This window comes from Cupressus sempervirens, chromosome 3 (assembly GCF_028749045.1).
Source record: "Cupressus sempervirens isolate cs-2001-9-10 chromosome 3, ASM2874904v1, whole genome shotgun sequence".
Taxonomy (NCBI): domain Eukaryota; kingdom Viridiplantae; phylum Streptophyta; class Pinopsida; order Cupressales; family Cupressaceae; genus Cupressus; species Cupressus sempervirens.
Window position 1 is genome coordinate 725810185 of NC_143120.1, and position 17461 is coordinate 725827645.

The 17461-nt window shown below is 36.8% G+C and overlaps 1 protein-coding gene across 1 annotated transcript in view; it reads right to left on the reverse strand.

Moving 5' to 3' along the window:
• Positions 1-17461, reverse strand: part of LOC149568828 (RNA polymerase III subunit RPC82 family protein) — a 315995-nt gene that overhangs the window by 83585 nt on the left and 214949 nt on the right. The window contains exon 11 of the mRNA XM_089821705.1: positions 270-359. Coding sequence (XP_089677831.1) covers positions 270-359 — 90 coding nt within the window. The remainder of the gene's footprint in view (positions 1-269; positions 360-17461) is intronic.

Sequence of the window (17461 nt, forward strand, 5' to 3'; positions counted from 1 at the left end):
TCAATTTTACAAAATAAATGTTGGTTTGCCTCTATATCATTAATGCATCTACTATCAGTATCTTTATTATATATTCAGATAGAGGCAACCAAAAAAAAAGAAGCATACGACATTTGTGACTGCATTCTAAAGCATGTCGGGGTAACAATCACTTATATAAAATGATAAAAAAAAATTAGAACTTTTATGGAGCATGGTATACATTTATGCATTTCAAGTTAAAAGAAAAAGCGTGGACATCATGCACTTCAGCCATTCTGCAAAAATACCTGTTTTTGCTCAAGCTGACCCTTCATAGCTAAGAGTTTGAATATCCTGCAACTTTCTATGCCATACCTCTTACGCACAATTGCCTCCACCTAGAATAAATGAAATAAAGAATAAGAATTCCTATATTTTGCCAAAAAAGAAGCTTTTGGAACAGCTGGGTTGAATTTTTGACATAAAAAAGAATAGTAAATGGAGTACGAGATCCAACAAATGATCTAAATTGGGAACTTGATAAAAAAATAATTAATAAACTCAACCAGCTATTACAAAAACTGCTAAATGCAACTCCTCCATTACAAACAAAGACTAAATATAGCTTAGTCAATAATAAAAATAGATGTAGCTGCTGATTAAATATGCTGAAGGCTCAATTTTCATAAGGTTTTTTAATCTGTTTTATTGCAATGGGCCTCGAAGCTTGATGACAAAGACCCGACTGTAAAGTCCCTTTCCTAAGAACTAATAGAATGATGGCTATTAGCTTATGTAGTAAGTTCTTCTAAGCTAATGAGTTAGGGATAGGGAACTCTTAGGGTTTTGGTGACCATTGTCCAGCTAATCTAGCACTAATAGGTGCAGTTTTGAGCTTGGTTTGTTTAATGTCCCCTTTTTGGGAGATTAGAAATCAATTAAATAATTAAGTTTTAAGTTGTCAAATTATATCAAATTCAATGACAACTTAGTTTAATTGTTTAATAAAGTACTAAAATGACTTTAATACAACTTTAAAAAAATTAAGTTGTTTTTAATTTAAAGGGGGATAATAAAGAAACAAATGAAACAAATACCGCGAGATAGGCAGAAGGAAAACGAAGAGTCACAAAGTTGTGCCATTAGAGAATATTGAGAGGCTCATTCATAGCTTATAGTTATTCTCCAACTAGTCTAGCATTAACAGGTCTATTCCTAAGCTAGGTTCATGTAATCTCCCCTTTTTTGAACACTAGAAATGAATTAAATAAATAAGTTTTAAGTTGTCAAATTATATCAAATTTCAGGACAACTTAGATTAATTTTTTATAAAGTAATTAAATGACTTTAATGAAACTTAGAGAAATCTTAAGGAGGTTTTAATCGTTCTTCAAACTTGGCTATCAGAGTAGCCCAACTTGTGACAATACATGGTGGTAAGTGGTAAAACCAATCAATAGCCACACCTTGGAGAGGTCCCACTAACAACCTTACAAACACATCTTCGTATCCAACACCATGAACACCACATGTGATATAGAAGGCAGCAATATGTTCATCGGGATCTTGCCCATCACCAAAGAACTTGGGGAAAAAAAATTGCGAGCCATCAGGAAGAGCATGTAGAGGTAGAGCTAGAAACAATGGACCAAAAGCATTTCCCCAAGGACTTTGAGCCACCTACATGTCCTTGGTAAAAGCTTGAAACAACTACAAGAAATCAAATTACAAGAATATTTACAATGAAAAATGAAACGGGTATGCTTCAAACAAAAATGTGAGGCTCTCAAATGAGCATCATGTCCCCAATAAAGTCGCCAAAAACTATTGGCTAAAAATTTTGTACATCACTAACCAGGACTTAAAAAATTGTGACTTTAGGCAACATTTCATGAATTTCTCTCTCCTCTTAGCAACAAGGGAGGCTCCCTTCTTACTGTAGGTGGCTTCAATGGGAACTTAACTAAAATTACAAAAAGGATGGCTCTCTTGATCAATTCCTCTTTTTTCAAGAATGATTTGCATACATGATGCAGGAGCATCTTGCATGGGAAAATTATTGGGGGAAAAAAAAAAAAGTTGGAAAAAACATTGAAAAAAAAAAAAAAATTGTGGAAAGAGAAAGTGACGAAAATTTTAGAAGAAACAATAAAAAAAGATAAAAAGGGAAAAAGGAGAAAAAAAAGGAAAAGAGGATTTTTTTTTTTGAGGTGCATAGGTCGTATAATAGAAAAAAATTAAAAAAATAAATGGTTGTCATTCCATTTATCGAGGTGAGTGGGTAGAATTCTAGAAAGTTATGAATATTGTAGAAAGTTGTGGAAGTTGTAGAAGGTTGTGGAGGAATTCTAGAAGGTTGTGGATAAGTCATGTATTGGGTGGTAAGTGCCTATTTAAGCAAGGCATATGAGCATTTCTAATCAAGCTCAAGGGGAAGCTTGAGAAGAAGGTAAAAGCTCAAGGAGAAGGTCAAGGAGAAGCTTGAGGAGTAGAAGCTTGAGAAGGGGAAGCTCGAGAAGGAGAAGCTTGGGAAGGTGAAGGCTTCAAAGTGTGAAAGTGAAGGAGGAAGTGAGGAGTGAGTTTTCCTGAGTCTGTGGATAGAGCATCGAATGTGAGGTAGTCTACAGTAGGATTGTGATGGAGTTGTGAGTGTGTAGACAGAGCGCCGAATGTGAGGCAATTTACACTTGGATCTTGGATTAGGTTTGTGAGAAGAGCTAGTGACTGCGGTTTAGAAACAAGGAGGTTGCTTGGTGGCTTGCGAGCACAAGTTGAGATCTCAGAGGTTTCTACCAGAGTGTGGATCTGGGCTAGCTTGGGTTTGGATTGGATCTTGAGAGATCTTGTTGCATTCTTTGTCATGAGTTGGTAAGGGTGGTGTGGCCCTTTGTCAGTGGTATCAGAGCGTACCTACGTCAGTGGTATCAGAGCATATCTACATTAATACAACTATAACTTTCCAACTTCACAAAAACTGTCTTATTGCTACGACAATACCGGTGACTTTGGAATTGACGTAAGAACAACACCAAAGGTAACAACTTATATTTTTTATTTTGTGAAACAAAACAAGAACCCAAGTTTCCTACATTTGTCTCGAATAAAGACTCAAATAGAACAACCAGTAAGGCACAAAGTCTCTTACTAAATCCTCTCAAATTTAATAAAAACACTTATAATTGAAGCCCAAAGTCTTCAAATCTAAGTGATTACAGCCACTACTATCAACTACAATTTGTCCTCCTACAACACAAAATCTTCAAAAGTTCAAATCGGCTCTAAATGTAATAGGCAGCTCAAAGTCTGCACAATTAAATTCAAATCCCTCTTGGTCAAAGCTCCAAAACTCACAATCAATATTCAGAAAATGTAATCACATAACACCTTGAATCGACACAAAGTTTGAAAGCAAGTTGCCTCTTCTTATTGAAAGCAATTTGATTTACATCCAAGCACCAAGTCTTAGAGTGCACAATACAAATTGGAAGCATTTTCTTCCCTTACCAAAAGATGATTATTTACAACAAGCTCTCTTCTTTATATAGAGAAATAGGAGAGAGAAAAGTGGAGGAAAATGTGGAATAGCCTCAACCACCTTGACTTATCTCTCTCTAACTATATTGACTTTATTCAAAGTTGCATGCCTAATGCAATTGCAACTTAAGTACATGAGCTAGTTGTACAGGTGCACATTATCCTGTACTTACAACAAAGATGCTCTTTACATGTAACTTTCCTACTGCTATTCTACTTAAAGCATATGAAAATATGATTTGAAGCATTCACATGGTATCAACCATCTCTCCAAACTTCCACAGGGGCTTGCATACAACTATAGCATCTAGTTCACCGGTGTGTTATGAGATCATTGTAACCTTCCTAAGTATACTTGTTGCTCCAGATATCTCTTTATTACAAATCTCCATTTGATTTTGCAGATTCTTCAATGAATACATCCAACTTGCAAATGTATCCAATACACTGATGTTGAAGTCATCCACTTCAAGTTGTAAGCGGATGGCCTCTGTGAACTCTGTGAGAACATCTTCTTGATTCTTGGGTTCGTTATCTCCCGTGATGATCTCACATGGTAGACCTTTAAATGCCTTTCTAATCATGCTTTGTTGGTTAGTTATCCTAGCTAATGCTACCTTTGCATCTTTTACAAGTCCTTGTAGAACCTTCTCTTTGTTGGTCATCACATGTGCGTAATCATGGTACATTTCAATAGATGTGATGACTTCATACTCACACAAGACGTCCAAATCAATCTCCATCATGTTGTTCCAGGCACCAAGATTCTATCTAGCAACTCGAGTTGATGATTGAGTGACTTGAGAATGTCATTTAATCTAGCAGTAGTCTCTTTCCCTTTTGCTGGTGTAACTTCTCTTGGCATTGCCAAATGGTGTGCGTGCGCAACTGTCACATGAAAGTTCCATAGTGTATGAACATTGTCATGTGGGGGACCCATGGCAAGCTTACGATGTGAAAACATGGATTTTACGCAAGGTATGGATAAGGAGAATGGATGAAATGATCAAGGTCAGCAAATGAGCAAATGGGTCAAATTCAAAATGACTTGAAAATAGCTAAAATAGCCAAAAACGGGTTTTTTGGATTGGATTGCATATGCGAACAGTGAGCTATAAAATATGCAAATGAGGAATAAAGTGTAATTGAATAAAAACATAGCATGCTTTAATAGGTGTAAGTCATACTTTGTATCCGGCAAGCATGTGGGAAATTCTTCTTCAATCATAGGGCAGCCATATAGAGGTTTATGGAATGCATATTGATGGGTTTTATCTTGCATTCACCTGTGAGGAAAACAGTGAGCTTGCCTTTCTTTTGAGAACGGGATTTAACACCCGACTACATATGCAAGTAAATGAAACCTTGCACATGCAACTTTGAGAAGAAGACGTAAGATAGGAGTAACTTCATACACACAAAAAGAGGTGCAAATCTAAAAATGGAAATGACAAAGATTTGCAAGAACAAACCAAGCAAATATATACAAATGTCTAAAGGAAAATAAACAAGGAAACTTATCTCAACTCTGCCAAGAATGAGAAAAACAATTCTTTATCCAAAACTTAAGCAAATCTGAAATAAATCCAAGAGATTTAGGATTTTAGATATGTCCAAAGCCAAAGACTTAAATAGATTTCGAAATCAAAACAACATGGTTCAAATCTCGAGATGTGGAAATAATTAGAGAAATTAAATGCCCAAAACTTGGAACAAACTTTGACCAAATCAATTCCATATGCAAATGCATTCAAAAATGGCATCCAAGCTTATCAAATGATTTAGAAGACTTGAATCCAAGCTAGAAAGGATAGGAAATGCTTTCAAACTTACCTTGATCCAATCATTTGTTGTTTCAATGGTGCAAATTGCTCAAAACTAGGGCGTATTTTAGCAAAAACATGCCCCAGATGGGTTGAGAAATGAAGAAAACATTCAACAAACTCTTTTTTTGAGTAGCCCAATGTGTTCTTTTGGTGATTTTAGGAAAAAAACGACCCTTAGATCATAAAAAAGATCAAGAAATGCTCAAGATATGAGCATTTGAAAGCTAGAAAACCCGGTTTTGGAGAAAAACACCCAAAAAAGTGAAGTTTTAAGAACCAAAAACATGTGTTTTTGGGCTAAAAATCACTACTTTTGGGTGTTTGATCAAAAAATCTTATGTTAGGAAGTAAAAACACACTTTTTGGTTGCATTTGCATGTGAAAAATGTGCCCAAAAACCCTCTAAATGCAAACTGCAAGTTAAAAACGAGATTTCCCTATGCAAATGCATATATTATAATGCATGCAATATGCTCCAAAATCACCACTTTGTGTTTTTCATTAAAGACTTAGTACAAAACGCACTTTTGGAGACCATTGACATGTTTTTGAAAGACATGCAATTCAGCAAAAAATTGCCATTTTGCCTTGACTAAGTGAAATGGATTTTTTAATTTTACATACACATGCAATTGGCTCTAAAATCACCAACTAGTGGATTTACATGTTATTAAAACATGTATTTTAACTTACAAAGTCCATTATGTAGCAATTTTAAAAGATGTTAATGTAATGGGTTAGAAAAAACCCATTTAAATGCATTAATATATATAAAATAAACTTATACATGCAAAAACATATGTAAATGGGTTAGATTTTGCCATTTACGTTGATTTAATAAGTATTAAATATTCAAATCCATATTAAAAACCCACTTAACAAATTAAAATGTGTTAGTGCATTGAAAAAGTCTTATATTTTATTGGAAGTGGGTTTTCACATAGTGATTTGCATTTTGATGTTTGCAATGCATAATAAAAATCCCACTTTATGCACTTATCTCATGTATTTATATTTAATATTTAACTATAATTTTTAATAAAGTAACATATAAAATAGTCTAGAAATAGACTATTTTCATAAAACATATAAAACTATGGTCAAATCAACTCATAATGAGTTGAAATTTTAAAATGGATCAAAAAGTCCACTTTAAATATTAAATATAATTTTATATCATGCAATTGCCAACAAAAAGCCCACTTTCATGAGGTTTTTAATAAAAATATGTAGTTGACCTGAAAAACCCCACTTTCTGCCTTACAACTTGAGCTAGACAACTCCATTTTGCACATAAGTTAGCTCGAACCAAGCAGAATTCCATGGGCTATTCATCTAAAGCAAAAACAAAAGCAAAAAGTATTAACAACACAACAAAAAAAAAAGACGAGAAAGCTCAAGTGTTTGCAGTGAGAGAAATAAAATTTTTCCCTACAAACAATGGGAATAATCTCGGCAGAAAACCTTCAAAAGAACACATAGACAATCCTACACATAAAACAATTCAAAGATAATGAATTGCTTTCATGATGCCTCATCAATGCATTAAAACAAAGAGGATGTGGCTACAAATCCATGAGAAAATTCCGTAGGGTTGCCTAAATTTTGACATTTCAAAATTAAGGACAACAAACCAGCAGGGAGGAAGAGCTCCACAAATCACGTATGGGCGCCATTATACTTGCATTTAGCACATGAAGGAGTCCATAGCAGCAATTGTAAAAAATTCTCAACTCATTTCAAAAGAGTAAGTATTAAACTTTATAAAAAAAATTGTATGTTGATGGATTTTTCATTTTATTGTTGATTTTTGTAACATTCCAAACTTTAAATTTTCAAAATTTTATTGGCTATGGTTGGGAGGACAACAATGATCGAGTCATTGCCCATGCTTGGGAGGACTACCATCTTTTATCAAATTGTAACAAAAATTGTTAACTTGTTTCCAATAGGATTTTTGTTTGGCAGGTGTGGGAAGTAGAAAGGGGGTAATAAACTATATTAAGCTAGGTTGCATGGGTACATGTACCCACACCACTGGGATGTGTACCCACATACCCCAACTATCGGGTACTCAATGGGGACCTTGATTAAGATTTTGGATTTTTGTTTCAGTTTTTTGTTTGTGTATCAAGCTTGATTCAATACGTGATCAGTTTGAAACTTTGATACACTATTGGTTAACAGTAAACTATATCACTGATCACATCAGAAGTTTATCATTTGCAATATGTCCTTGTTAAAACTATATGACTTATGATTCTCTTGTTCATGTTTAAAGTCTGTCTTCCGTGTTAAGCATCTAAACATTTATCATATATTATTACTACTATTTACAAACATATTGCAAATCTGAAACTGAAAACATTACATTACATCTGCAAACTTTATCACTGTTCTTGTTTTGAAAAACCATTGTCATCACTCATATTTTCAGATTTTCTATAAATATTAAATTATAAATTTTTTTAAAAGATTGACATACCCAAGTATCCCCGTCCCCGTGCAACCTTGGTATTATGAAATATGATGCAATTAAGATCAATTATAATTGTAAAGGTCAAACATGTATAATGAATCAAGAAATATGAAGGGTCTCAGTGTTAGTACAATGTATGCATATGTAAAGAGATGTAGCTTTTTATCAAAAGATGTTATTCAAATAATACGAGGACCCTCTAAACTTTTTGAAAGAGTCTATAATGATGATTGTAAATGTACTATATTCTAAGGATAATGGAATAATTTAAAATTGATCATGACTTAATGATACTAAAATTAATATTATACATCAACTAAGAATCAAATAGATAGTAATCACAATCTTATGCTATATGAATATATCAGGGTGAAAAAAAAGCTAGAAAATTCTCTCACATATATCCTATGAAAGAAATGATTAGAATGTTTACTAATCTATAATGAAATGATTTTAAAATAATAAGAAATGTACACAAAATATATTGCACAAGCAAACCTTCTAGATGTGTTGATTGATCAAAAAGAAGTTTTCATCAAGTTCTACACATCCTCTTCTATAACATGTAAAATTTATTAGAATCGCCAAATAGGCTCTAATGCCATCTTAGCATTTATGATCTTAGGATGATAATTATTATAAACAAAATCAAAATAAATAAAACAACCATACAAGCATAAATATACACAGTACACAGCTTGTTAATGGGCCTTCGAGGGTTAATTGTCAGTTGCAAAATGCATCTTGGGCCAAGTGATGTTAATCTCTAGGATGGATAAAAATAAAATTTGATGGAGCTTCTAAGGTGGATCCGAGTCCCTTGGGATTAGGTGCAGTAGCTAGAAGTTTACAAGTCTAGATGGCAGCATCTTGGCACTCTATGCAAAGCGGGTTGCTGATGGAACAAATAATCAAGCTGAATGTCTTGCTGCCATTGAGGTTGCTTTAATGGGTCTAAAGTTGGCCGCTCAGAAGCTTCATCTTTAGAGGAATTAATAGATTGTGGTAAATGACATTGCTAAAAGTGATATGGATGCATGGTATTTGGACAACCACATTAAACAAATCTGAACCTTGCTGAATGAGGTGGGGGAATTTAGGATTTCTCATGTCCCTAAGGAGGCCAATTCCCTAGGCGATAAACTATCATATGTGAGTGTAATGGGATCATTGAATAATAAATTTGAAATCTTTGATGTGCCCTTGTTCTAAGCAAAAAGACCTATACTAGCTATCATTTTGGTGATAGGGAGATGATTTTTGTGGGATTGGCATGTTGTGAAGAGCTGCAAGTATTCGGGAGAATTATGATCACCTTTTGGGAAATGAGCCTTTTAGAGGCTTCGTGGATTTCTTTTAAACAACTCTTCTTTTATTTGATTTATCAAAGGCAGTTTGAGTAAATTTGGGAAGTATGCAGAATTTTGGTAAGTGTCATGGAAGCAAAATTTTCATTGTAGACCACCATATAGATTCATGCTTTCGTTGAGTCAATCACTCTCAATCATCTCCACAATGTTTTCAAGCTGGATGTGGATGTTTATTGGGAGGCAGTGGTTTTAATTTTTGGGGAGGACTATCTAGAGCATGAATAGAGGCCTCGGTCCAATCTAGATATCATCTTTGTTTTTGGCATTGGATTTGACAATGGTTGAATCTCGGGAGGAAGTTCAGAGATTGGTTCGAGAGTGTCTGGAACCAAAGTGGGTTGGGGGTTTTGATGGCATGGTTAACAGGGTCAAACTTGGCATTGATCTACATATGTTTAACGAACCGCAGAGGCTCACTAGGAGTGGCATCGGCAAATTGCAGCCTTTGGTAGTCTGGTCTTTAGCTGATCCAACAGAGGTCTATTTGCTTGTTGCTCAGATGGGATTTGCACTTTTTGGATGCCCACTCTCAGTCCCATGCTATGGGTATGGTGGCTCCTAGTCAAAGGCATAACGTCACTCCTCTGAGGTTGAAGGCTTCACTGGACGAAGATGGTTGCCCTTTGGTTCAATGTTAGCTCCTTAACAAGCGACGAGACAGAGGTATGAAGGATAGTGCCTCAAGGTCGGGGGGTGTCTGTGTGCTGACTAGATTAGATGTCTCTTTGTTGCACGATCGTGGTGTCTGAGGACTATTCTTGATTAAGGCAATGGACTCAACCTGCTGGAAAGAAGATTGTCTTTCCACCTTACCCGCAATCCCCTATGTTGGGACAATTATAGTCCGTCTTCTTTGAGTCCAATTAGATCGAATGCATAAGTTTCTAGTGGTGTTGTTGTGAGCAAAGGTGGTTTGTTTTCGAGCATGGGTGGTGTTGTGAAATTTCCAAACTTCTCTCGTAAACAAGCAACTAGGTGATTCAAGTTACTTCGGTGGTTTTGTGGGATATCATCGTGTCCAAATTTTTGTAAACTTTTTGGTACATCGTTTGAAATCATGTCACAACAAGGCTTTCAGTTTCGATAGTGTTGTTATAGGTGGGTTTTGGTGGTGATGCTTTTGGACATAGGATGGCTTTTCTCTATATGTAACCTCTTCATTTATTAATAAAACTTATTACCAATAAAAAATAAATAAAATATACACATTACACAAGATATACATAGGGAAAACCCTTTCAGGTAAAATAAACCCACAACACATCATTTTATTAAAATGCTTACAAACTAGTCTATTGAATAGACTAAAGGACTAAACCTGGGGATACTTATCCTTACATTTGTTAAGATTTCAACCCAAAAATCAATAATAAACAGCAATAAGGAACAGCCAAAATAGATACACGAGAAACATGAAATTCCCTTGGGAGAGACCCTCATCCACACAACAAAATATTACTTTATTAATAATGAAAATGTTCGAGTGTACAATGTTCTTCACTTGATGCGATATTTATAACAAATAGAGAGACTCTTCACATTACAACTAAAGGTCTCGCGAATTTCCCAAAACTTGACTCTTCATTTTCAAATAAACATCTCTTTGTATTTCATGCCTCAACGCATGTCAAATGACAAGTCTTTAAATTTAATATTATAATTATGATTATAAATGTCTTCTTCAATTGAAGCTGACAATAATGATAATAACGACCATATTTCTAGAGATAAAGATCTCTATCACGGCTGCAATCTTCAACACTGCCTCTTAGCGAGAGAGAGTCTTAAGTTAAATACTCACACAAGGCTGCAACCAAAAATGTCAATGATAAATTCTAAGTAGATAAATTCTCATAAAAAACAACATAATTCATGGAATCACTCAACATAACAATTCTAAACACTCTTGCAAGGCCATAACATCACAGACTCTCTCTACATGATGTTGTCATGGAGTCTCTCAATGTAAAGTGCCTTGACAATTTTTGAAATTTTATCCTTGTTTTTCTGTCGTAAACACTTTCCTTGCAGCCTTAGTTTGCTGATGTTTGTTGCTTTGCTTTGATTTTTGAATGCCAATGATATTGATGAATACAAATGATTGCAAAATAACTAATTGGAAATCAAAGTGATATGCAACTTCTTTTTATTATTTTCCAAATGCAAGTACATGAAATTCTGATGTAAAATGCACACCTACAGCCAAGAGGTATTTTCACAAACACTTGGCATGCATCCTATGAATGACTATGCAATGAGACATTTCTACAAACATTTGGCATCCAAACTGAACAGTTGAATTAAGTTGATTTCCCTTCAATACTTCAATGTTTACAATGAGTGAATACTTTGGTAAAAAAAAGACATATATTACTTGTCAAATGTATCCATCTACAATTGCCAAATGTAAATACCAAAAGAACCTGGGCTAAGTAGCTGAGATGACATGCTTTTTTTTTGGCTTTGTTTTTTTCGGATTGGCTTTTTCAGACTACTTTTTCGGATCTGCTTTTTCGGGCTGCTTTTTCAGCTCTGCTTTTTCGAATTTGCTTTTTCGGGCTTCTTTTTCGGATCTGCTACGAAAACTAAAACCTTTCTCCTTGCCAACTGATGTCAAAAATTAGATGCATGGGATGAACAAAAATCATTGAATATTATCTCCCAATTAATCACAAATGAATTGGTTGAATATCAATTCCTCCACTCTCAACTAGGGTTGATATCTCACAACTGAAATTGGCACCTTAGAGTCTTCAAACCCTTAGGCAAGTATGCAAGCACTAAGGCTCTCAGCACAATAGATGAATATGCAACTCAAGATGTGTAAAATGAACCCCCAAAGGCTCCTTATAAAGATTTCACAAGCAACTCCACGAAGCTTCTAGAGGAATCTAGCACTTTATTATTTTAAACGACTTTTTGATATTTTATTATGTTAGTTACTTTAATATTAAATCAATTAAAATATAAAGTTACTTTTTAATATTTCATTGTTTAGTAACCTTATAAGTAATTAATTTAATATATCTTTTCTCCCTTATTTCTTCCTTTTTAGCCTCCGGGGAAAATAAAGGCTAAAATAAAATAAGTAGCCGGTGCTTGTCAAAAAGGGGACATTACAGTCCTCCCTTCTCGAAATTGCTTGCCCTCAAGCAATTGCAAACTCGAGTGCTGTAAAATCTGCTCATTCTCCCATGTGGCGTCCTCTGTAGGCAGATCCTTCCATCTCACCAAGTACTCCTTGATCATTCTGTTCCGCAATTTCCTCTCTCTGACATCAATGATCTCTTCAGGCACCAAGACAAAATGTCCCTCCTCATCAAGTGGTGGAAGATTCGTGGAAGAGATAACCTACTGACCTAATGCCTGCTTGAGGCATGAAACATGTAATACATTATGAATCTTGCTGCTCACAAGTAGCTCTAACTCATATGCTACCTCCCCAATCCTCCTGGTAACCCTATATGGACCGTAGAACCTTGGTCTTAGTTTCTCTGCTCCACTCTTTTTAAGAGAGGATTGTCTACAGGGCTACAATCGTAGATATACCATATCACCAATCTCAAAGTTGCGCTCAACCCTGTGTTTATCTGCATAAGTCTTTTGCTGATTCTGTGCCATTACCAGATTATCCTTGAGTGCCTTCAATATATCTTGGCTTTCCTGAATCCAATCTTTTGCTTTAGGTGCCCTACTCTCACCAAAAGCCATCTCCAGGAATGAAGGTGCATCATACCCGTACAAGGCTCTGAAAGGACTCATTCCAATGGACATATGGTGTGTGGTATTGTAACAATACTCTCCTAAATGCAACCACCTGATCCAAGCCCGTTGTTGTCCTGCCACATAATTACGCAAGTACCCCTCAACCCACTTATTAACAATTTATGTTTGCCCATCAGTTTGAGGGTGATAACTAGTACTGGGTGTCAACTCAGTACTTGTCAGTCTAAACAGCTCCTGCCAAAAAGCACTCATAAACCTGCTATCCCTGTCACTAACTATGTTCTTAGGTAGCCCATGCAATCTAAAGATCTCCCTTAAAAATAGCTCAACCACCTGTGAAGCCCTGTACTCTGTCGGAATAGCAAAGAAATGTGCGTATTTTGTGAGCCGGTCTACCACAACAAAGATGATGTCTCTCTCCTATACCTTGGGTAGGCCTGTGATGAAGTCCATTGAAATGCTCTCCCACTTCCGCTCAAGAATGGGCAAAGGCTGAAGTAACCCAGCTGGATGTGTATGCTCAGACTTATTCTGCTGGCAAGCCACGCACTCCTTCACATGCTTCAACACATCATCCTTGAGGCCTTTCCATGAAAACCTCTCTCTAATCTCTCTATAAGTTTTGAAGTAGCCCTGATGGCTTGCTAGGGGTGTATCATGGCAAGATTGTAGTATTTTCTCCTTCAATTTTGATTCCGATAACAAGTAGATCCTATCCTTGTAGTAAATCACATCATCAACTATCTTGTACCTGTCATCCCGAATCAATCCATCCATCAACTCACAAGAAAATGTATTCTTGGAGTACTCCACCAGTAAGATGGATTTCCAATCTGCCAAAATCTCAGAGAGTGAGCAATCTGAACACCTCCTGGAGAGGGCATCTGCAACAATGTTCTTCTTCCCCTTAACATACTCTATGTCGAAATCATATGCCTGTATCCTGCTAACCCACTTCTGTTGTCTCTCGTTCAAGTCCTTTTGCACTAAGAAGTATATGAGACTGTTATGATCTGTCCTCACCACAAATTTTCTCCCAACTAGATACTGTCTGAACTTCGCCAAGGCATGCATAATGGCGAGCATCTCCTTATCATAGATGCAGTATAGTCTCTCAGCTCCCCTCAACTTACGGCTCTCAAAGGCGATAGGGTGTCGATTCTGCATCAATACTGCACCAATACCTTCCCCTGAAGCTTCACACTCTAGAATGAAAGGCTACGTGGAATCAGGAATTGCCAACACTAGTAAACTGCTCATCACCTCCTTGAGCTTATCAAAAGCTCGCTGCGCCTCTACTGTCCAACAAAATGCACCCTTCTTGGTCAAATCTGTCAAAGGTACCCCCAACTGTGAGAACCCCTTAACAAAATGCCTGTAGTAACTGCACAGTTTGAAGAAGCCCCGTAGCTCTGTAAGTGACTGTGGTGTAGGCCAATCTAGAATAGCTTGTATTTTCTCTTGGTGCACTTGGACACCCTCTGCACTGATCACATCTCCCAAATAAAGAATCTCTCTAAGGTCGAACTCACATTTCAAAGCCTTAGCGTACAAGGACTGCTCCTCCATGATGGTAAGGATCTCATCAAGCTGCTGCAAGTGTTCTTCCCAAGTTTTACTGTATATGAGCAAATCATCAAAGAATACCAAGAGGAACTTACACAACTGTTTGTTGAAGATATGATTTATACAAGACTGGAATGTGGCAGGTGCATTAGTTAATCCAAATGGCATCACCAAAAACTCATAGTGCCCATAGTGGCATCGGAAAGCAATCTTGTGCACATCTTGTTCCCTCGCTCTAATCTAATGGTAACCCGATCGAAGATCAATCTTTGAAAAATATACTGCCCCATGTAACTCATCCAATAACTCATCGATCTTGGGTATCAGGTACCTGCTCTTGATTGTTTTCTTATTGAGGGCTCGGTAATCTATACACATTCTCATGGTCCCATCTTTCTTCTTCACCAAGACCACTGAAGAAGCGAAAAGGCTGGAGCTAGGACGAATGTATCCCATATCAAGCAATTCCTTGATTGCTTTCTCAATCTCATCCTTAAATTTCTTAGGATGGCGATAAAGGGTAGTAATCACTGGCTTGGCCCCTTCTTCAAACTCAATAGTATGCTCAAAGCCTCTGTCCGGTGGCCTCCCTGGGGGTATCTCACCAAAAACCTTGTCATGTTTGCCCAATAGCTCCTTGATGTCAATGTGGACTAGCTGTCCTCAATCTGTAGATTCCTTAGGTGTGATCACACACTTTGCTGCCCAAACTATGTCATCATGCCTAAAAATACTCTCCATACGTCTAGCTGAAACAATCTTAGGTGCTTTAGATGCCATACCTCTAAGCACCACTCTACGACCATCAACATCTCTGAACTTGAGTTCCATGGTTTGGAAGTTCTGTGAGTACTTCCCTAATGACTGCAACCATTGGACCCCAAGTATGGCATGGATATCACCCAAGTCAACCACCTAGAAATCATCTGTAACTGTGTGGTTGCCCATCATAATAGACAACTGTGGAATACACTGAGTACAAGCTATCTTACACCCATCAGCCACCATCACACTGAATCCCTCAAAATCCTCTAGATGAATTTGTCGCTTGTTCACCAATGATGCATCAATGAAGTTATGAGTAGCTCCACTATCAATCAATACTGCTATCTGATGACCTTGTAGGACCCCACGAACTTTGAAAGAGTTGAACTTAAGAGCACTGGAGATAGAAGCAATGATCTCATCATGATTTTTCCCATCTGAACCATTATTGTCTTCCCTTTGAGGTTCCTCTTCCTTAGAACTGCTCTCATCATCTGATATCACCTCAATTAAGTAAGCCTTGCCTTTCCCTAGGCAACGGTGTCCACTAGACCATTTCTCCTTGCAATGATAGCAAATCCCCTTAAGCCGACACTCATGTCTATAGGCTTCATCAAAGTTCTCCTTATTACTTTTTTTCTAGAATGGCTTCTTCCCCTTATCCTTATGGGATGTGAAAGGCTTGCTAGGAGCCCTAATGCTAGATGTAGAATATTCCATGTCTCTAGTCTTCATGATAGCATCCTGGAGAGAATCTGGTTTAAAGGCCTTAACCCAACCATGAAGAGGCTTTGTCAATCCCTCAATGAGGAGCATAACCAACCACTATTCTGAAATATCTGTCACCATAACTGCCAACCGTTGCAACTCTGTGATGTAAGCATCCACTGAATTAGTCTACCTGAGTTGTGCTAACTCCCTAAAGTGGAGTTCAGGATCCTTACGAGCAAACCTGTCAATGAGCTTCTGGGTGAATTCCAAATATGAAGTAATGTTGGCATGAACCAAGGTGAAAAGTTCATGGTACCACCATTCATGTGCTTCACCTTCCAAATGGAATGTGGCATAGTGGATAGCCTCTGTTTCCAACATAGGATTGAGCTGCAAATATGTATCGAGCTTCTGAACCCAAGCTCTAGCTGTACCTTTGTTACTTCCATCAAATGATGGTAAGGTTAGTTTTCCCACCTTACGCTGCAAGTCTTGATTTTGCACTCCCTATTGATTGTTTCTTGGTCTATTTCTCAATTTAAGACCACAAAAGTCTACTAGTGACATGGCAACCTTGAAATCATCACCTTGAGAGTTGTACTCCCTCAAATAATTACCATATCCCTCTTCTCTTACTTGCTGGTTGTGATTTGCAGTACCTTGTTCTCTCAAAAATATAGGCATAAGAGGCCTAGGAGTAGCTCTACTTGCTGTTCTAGCACTGCTTTGAGCTGTGTCATTGTTTTCTTGACCCCCATTGTGTCCATTCTGCCCATTAGTCCTGTTATGGTTCCTATCATTTCCATTGTTTCTGTTATCTACCAGCTGTCCAAGGATAAGTGACAGTTCTCTTCCTCTTGCCATTTCATCTCTCAACTCCTGTTGCCCTCTTGCAAGAGCATTAAGCATTTGCTGGGTACTACTTTCTTCCATGAGTTCTAAAGGACTTAAGCCCTTTCTTGCCCTGTTATAGAATTTATCCAAAAGATTTATGAATGGAACATTTGGAAACTCTTCACTCATAACCCGTACAGGATGGCAGGAACTTTAGCTCTGATACCACTATAAAGTGCCTTGACAATTTTTGAAGTTTTATCCATGTTTTTCTGCCTTACGAATTTTGTCAAACACTTCCCTTACAGCCTCAGTTTGCTGATGTTTGTTGTTTTGCTATGATTTTTGAATGCCAATGATATTGATAAATGCAAATGATTGCAAAATAACTAATTGAAAATCAAAGTGATATGCAACTTCTTTTTATTATTTTCCAAATGCAAGTACATGAAATTCTGATGTAAAATGCACACCTATAGCCAAGAGGTATTTCCACAAACACTTGGCATACATCCTATGAATGACTATGCAATGAGACATTTTTACAAACATTTGGCATACAAACTGAACAGCTGAATTAAGTTGATTTCCCTTCAATACTTCAATGTTTACAATGACTGAATACTTTGGTAACAAAAAGACATATATTACTTGTCAAATGTATCCATCTACAATTGCCAAATGTAAAT